Raw genomic sequence first — 6,461 nt, 5'->3', positions numbered from 1 at the left:
TGTATTTAAATTCCTATTTAAAGATTTTAAAAGATGCTAAAAAGAATCTGTTTTTAATTTACCTAAAGATTATTCTTTGGGTCTATTTTTCTGGAAGTGACTTTTTATTTGGTGATTTTTTGTACACTTAAACATATAAAATACAATTCCAATCTTTCATTCTTATTTTACAAAAAAAAAAAGTTTAATATACAACCATTAAATACATGAAGAACAAAGGCGTCAAACGGCAATATATAAAATTATGTAATAATTTCTTTTTTCCGGCTCCTGGGGTTCATTAACAAGAACCTTAGAACATGTCTCTGATATTAATTCACCAAGTATCATGAGTGAGCAAAGCAAACTGAAAGTTAAATTATTCAAATACTAACTTTAATTTAGTAATTTAAAAAATATGTTAATACAAAGAAGAAATAAATGATATGTTTATACCGAAGTAACTAAGAATCCAAAACTATCAATAAATTATAGTTTTAATTATCAATGCTAATTTTCCTAAACTCAGTTTTGAAGAACAGACGATCTAATATTTGTAATTGTATTGAATAGTTAATCTACTTAGACTTTTTTATTGTTGTATGGTACAGCATAAAAATATATTAAAAATATATTAGTGATGTGTATATATTACTAGAAACTAATTTGCCTAAATACTTACGGTACAAATATATAAATAAACACTATTCACAGCAAAGACAAATAGATATACATAGTCTAGTTGTGGACTATATTATAAATAATGTGATTAATTATCAAAGAAAGATTATTTCATTGTTTTTTTTTGTTTTATAAATTTTAATTAACAAATAAAATTGCTTCATAAAATTATTAGTCACTAAAATAGTATTAACAAATATATAGCTCATTTTCATTACAATTTATAATATACAACTGATGTAGGCGATAGATACATAAGACATATCACAATATTTCATTATAGAACTTACACCAACCAATAACTTTAACAATACAGTCTATTGCACTAATAATAATACTATTAAACTTTCATTACAAATAACGTTGTTAATTTGAATATATACAGAATTAATAAAAACAAATAAATGACATAAACATAAATGTCCTTGTTACCGAAAATCATATCTTAAAACAATTTGTGTTTACAATAAAATTCATTAAAAATAAACAATTTAATATAAGTTATTTTTTACAATCAAGTATTTCTTTTAAATTAAAAATTGGTGAAACTTAATAATCCAACATTATGTTCTCTAACCTCTTTATTATTGACAAAAAACAATAAACCTTTTCCACAAGAAATGATGAAAGAGATGGTTAGGCTTGTATTGCATTAGGTGTGACGAATATGAATGTACTCTTGCACGCTCAACTACATTCTCCTTTTTTAATATGCACTAAAATAATTAAAAAATTCTATGTAAATAACATAAAACTTTTTTTTATACATCGGTCTGAATTTTTATGCGCTAAGGGTGATTCATAATTCTAAAAACTAATTCTAAAATAGCAGGAGTGTCCTGTGACGAAATTGCAGCTTGATGGATGACTGGAACCAACTCTTCATCCAAAAGATTCATGTAATGTGAAGGAAGTTTGCTAAATAAGCCTCCAGCTTCATAACTAACCTAAAATAAATTTTTGAATACATTAGAAGCATTACCACAAGAGAGATTTTTTAAGATTTCTGTACACCATTAAATTCTAGTCAATCATGCTTACCAATTTCATCCAAATTTATCAGTAAAGTGAAAAAAACATCTTGCAATCACTCGTGTATAATCATAAAACAACATTCAATAAAATATATAAGCCAGCGGAGTAATAATGAGCACAAATAAGTGAAACGAAATCTATGTTTTGGCACAAATTTCAGGCCTCCATCAGGGTTGATTGAGTGTAAATTTTTCTCTAAGAGTCAACGTATACTTTACAATGGATTATTGTATATATTTGTTCATATTTGTCTAAATGTTTAGTAAATTGATTTTTCCCCCTAATTAAAATAGAAAATAAATAATAAACTATTTTATGTTTATATATAAGATGGTCAGGGTTGCGGTCAAAAGAGAAACAAAAATATATGTATGTATAGTTGACCATAAAAATTGATATATAGGGAGATGGTCAGGGTTGCGGTCAATAGTGAAACAAAAATAGTTTACAACTATTTATTTTCCAACGTTTTGTCCCACTTTGCAGGGCTTCATCAGGGCTAAAAAGATACAAAATGAAACTATGTTAAGATAAAATGATAGAAATAAAAATAAAAAGATACAATGAAAAGAATAAAAAACAAGTAACAAAGGCAAGAGCAATAGTTTCATACAAAAATACGTAAAATATAAAGCTAAAAAAGTACATGAGATGTATATAAAACAACAAAATAAAAAACAATACATATACAGAGATAAAATAAACGTCATGAAAGAATAATAAAAATAAAAAAATAATAATAATGAAAAAAAAAAAATGAAAATAAATGAATAGAGAGCCATATAGGACAACATACCTGTCCAAATAAATAAGTTGAACAGACAGAAAGAAACAGCGGAAACGCGTAAGAGTGGGGACCACCTCCTCCCCACTCTTCTGCAGACAAAGTAACGGCTTTTAAAACGATTTCAAATTTTTCAATTTTCAATTTTTCGATTTTCAATTTTTTTTATTTTGTTGTTTTATATACATCTCATGTACTTTTCTAGCTTTATATTTTACGTATTTTTGTATGAAACTATTGCTCTTGCCTTTGTTACTTGTTTTTTATTCTTTTCATTGTATCTTTTTATTGTTATTTCTATCATTTTATCTTAACATAGTTTCATTTTGTATCTTTTTAGCCCTGATAAAGCCCTGCAAAGTGGGGCGAAACGTTGGAAAATAAATAGTTGTAAACTATTTTTGTTTCACTATTGACCGCAACCCTGACCATCTCCCTATATAGAAACAAAAATAGTTTACAACTATTTATTTTCCGACATTTATTTTATGTTTAACGTTCTTGTGGCTGTAGTCTCAATGCGAAACGCTATTAACAATGGACTTAGCTAAAAATACAGCAACTCCTTGACCTTTGTCATACCATTAGCTAAGCTTTTCCACTCAAAACTATTTCTACATCATTGCTGTCAGTGAAGTCAGTACTCCCTAGCTTCTGCTTTATAGTATGATTTTGTGTAGTACAGCATATAAAGGTTGCAACAGTGCAGTTCTTTCTCTTCACTATGGCATAGTTGTTATTGTAGATGAAAAGCCAAAAACCACAAGTTTATAGTTGTTTTTTCTTATGCCAAAGTTGTTGTTTTTTCGACCATGTGACATCCTGCTGCCCAATATAAATTTGATTTTTTCATATGCTCAAGAGCCAATATTTTGTTTCTCAAATCAGTCAGAGTTGGACATGTGTCAAGATGGTCTCCATCTATTCTCTATCAGTCACACAATACACCATAAGTATTAGGTGTTATAACAATTCTGCATGTATGCTCAAACAATGAAATTGATGGAAAAATTATTTCCAGGCATTTTCAATGCCCTGAAAGGAAATGCTGAATAAACCTTTCCTGGTAAAATTTAAATAAAAAATAAACAAATCCAGAAGACCTTACCAGTAATTAATCAAATGTTAATCCAGATATAGAAAACTTTAACAGAGCAAAGCCAGAAGGAATGACACTAAAATACAGTTGAATACAAATCTTATTGAAAAAGAGGATCCATAATGAGCAATACCAAAAAAGAATGAGACAGAGGAAATAACGATCAGAACAATAATTGGACATAAGTAAGTTTTATCATTACTAGTTTTATTAAGATTGTGGTTACCCATGTTTTAGAGACATTTTTTACAGGTTTTATTAACATCTTGATAATGTATATACTTATTTATCAAAATAGTAATCCAGAACTAAACCAACATAATAAAAAGAAAGGAATCTACTTTGTCAATGAGGAAGGATTATATTTCTCATTTTTATTGCAGTAAGGCTAAATATAACTACTTTTAATGATTATTTTTTTTTTCAAGAGATGGCAACACTTAAGGAACAAATTTAGTTTTCATTTTTTATGATTTAGACACAAAATCATAAATTTCCTATCTATAAACGGATTTTTTGTCTGGAACCCTTTTAAATTTAGGCTAATAGCTTCATTAATGTTTTTAAAAATTATTTTGGAAATTAAAAAATATCTTTAATATCGGTAAATTAAAAAAAATCAAGATATAGGGACTTGACCACAAGCAATAGAACACACCTTAAAATTAAAACCTTACAGATTAATTTTTAGTAGCATAGGATAATTGTAAAGCGAAATCTTAGAGCTCAGACTTTTATCTGCTAGATTATGTATTTGCATGCATTTATGATTTTTTAAATTCTTTTTTTACTAATACTAAACACATTTTTCTCTTCATGTTCACTGTATACATGCAATAATTATGCGAAATATCCCATTGGTTTTAGTGAACAGTTCTGCAAGTGACTATAACCTCACATTAAAAAAAAAATTGTTAACTTATATTTTCGAATTTTATTTTCCTCATTAGACAATTAATTGATTTACAACCCAATTAGCATGAATTCTATATTTGAAAAACACAAAATGCCCTTTATAGATTGAAAATCGGTCAATTCATTCTGGAGAAAATCAAAAAGTAAAGTCTATTGATTTTGGTGCATCCCATGAAGAGGTACATTTAGTCTTAAAACAGTTAGTAAGTAAATGCCATAAAGATTTAGGCAAAGAAAGACTTAGGGAAAGAAAAACCAAAGAATACAAAAAAATAGCAGGGTTTCAGAAGGAAAGAAGATCTGGGCCCTGTTTCATAATAAAGTACAAACTAATACTATTAGTCTTGTAGATCTTAATTCAATTACACAGACTTGTGCTTTAGTATTTATTAATTCCTGTAATATCACTAATAGTCATCCCTATTATGAAAAAAATAAGTATAAGTATTATTACCCCACTAGTTTCTACACTTGCACTATGAACTAATACTATTAGCTTTCATTATGAAACAGGCCCCAGGAGGAGTTAAATGGATTAAACAGTCATATTCATTTAGTGGAATATATTCCATAGAATGTTCATTCTAGAAAATATCTGAGTGATTGCAAGCTGTTGAACTTGGTATATTTATAGCTCTAACTAATAAGAAGGTAAGCAAATACTAAAAATAAAATTCAGGGCATGGTGAACTAAATATATATGATTTTTTGAGGAGAAGATGGTTGGGGGTGCGGTCAATGAAACACAAATAAGTATGACTAACTTATTTTTTTTTTTTTTTTTTTTTTTTTTTTTTTTTTATCATCCACGGTCAACTATCTCTCATAATATATGATTTTTTGCACTAAAAAAAAAAAAAAGAGATATTAAGATGTTTCAAGTCTTCTACATAACCTAAATCAAGGAACACTTCCAAAGTGAAAAGGATTTCCAGACGGAGAAAGAGGATGAGACAGGCTTAGATTGCAGGAGTTGGAGGATGTCTTAAAACTTATAGTTCTAGGTGTAATAAGATAAAGAAGAGCTAAAGCTGATGAACCTGATTGGAGAAGAATTGTTAAAGGACTTAGGTTCTTTTCACTGACCCAAAGTTAGTTAAAAAAAATCAAGATATACAAATAGATAAACATTTTAAAAAATCTTACATTGTCAGGATGAATATTTGCCCTCACTGCAATAGTTGATAGATTCAGTTTAGACAAAGAATCCAATTCTGGAACTAACGCAATGCAAGTGGCTCGAGCTAATGATTCAGATACTCGACTAATATCAATTGGATCAGTTGCTTTGCTATCTTCCTCAGTCTGAAAAATTTAATCAAAAGTGGTTAGAGCAATACAGTTCAAAAACTAACAACACTAATTGATAAAATAATAAATGTAAGATCATTAACAATTTATAATGCCAGCACCATACCATACTTAGAAAATAATTAAACAGATGGATTGAGAGAGAAACCTCTATAGTTTGTATAACTAAAAGATGCTAGTATAATAGCTTCCTGGATAAATAAAGAAAACCTACTTCCCTTAACGACACATAATTAACATAAAAATGAACAAAATGTATTATTTTAAAGATCAATATTTAAATTGTAAAATTTAGAAATGCATCAATAATTTTTTTGAGTAGCTTATGGAGGAAACGAGCTATTCTTACCTCTCTCATATATACTTTTCATAAACAGCCTAAGTTGTGGTTTAACAAATTAACTTGAACCTTACATTATTTCAGACCTCACTTTTCTTAGTAAAATTTACTGATTTGGACTCTATTGTACAAAAAATACATAACATCCTAGGTAGCTAGAAATAATCCAAAGAAAGCTTAAAGTATATGTAAACAAATTAGCTTAAGCTCACTCAATCTGAATCTACTGAATTGTTAATATGTTACCATTGCTTTGGCCATTGTTAGGAAAAAGGGGAACTCTTTTTCCAGCTACAGTCATGGAATATATATATATA

The 6,461-nt window shown here is 28.0% G+C and overlaps 1 protein-coding gene across 4 annotated transcripts in view; it reads right to left on the bottom strand.

Moving 5' to 3' along the window:
• Positions 1 to 865: 865 nt before the first annotated feature.
• Sara (Smad anchor for receptor activation) overlaps positions 866 to 6,461 on the bottom strand; it is a 22,326-nt gene continuing 16,730 nt past the window's right edge. For all 4 annotated transcript variants that reach the window (XM_014426628.3, XM_024358703.2, XM_014426629.3 and 1 more), the window contains exons 16-17: positions 5,640 to 5,798; positions 866 to 1,607 (exon numbers count right to left, since the gene is read on the bottom strand). In XM_014426628.3, the coding sequence (XP_014282114.1) occupies positions 1,449 to 1,607; positions 5,640 to 5,798 (318 nt within the window). In that variant the 3' untranslated portion in view covers positions 866 to 1,448. The remainder of the gene's footprint in view (positions 1,608 to 5,639; positions 5,799 to 6,461) is intronic.

The sequence above is a fragment of the Halyomorpha halys genome, unplaced genomic scaffold, assembly GCF_000696795.3.
Source record: "Halyomorpha halys isolate HHAL.00 unplaced genomic scaffold, Hhal_1.1 Scaffold587.1, whole genome shotgun sequence".
NCBI lineage: Eukaryota > Metazoa > Arthropoda > Insecta > Hemiptera > Pentatomidae > Halyomorpha > Halyomorpha halys.
Note: the sequence above shows the minus strand (reverse complement) of the source record. Positions and strands in the feature narration are given on the sequence as shown.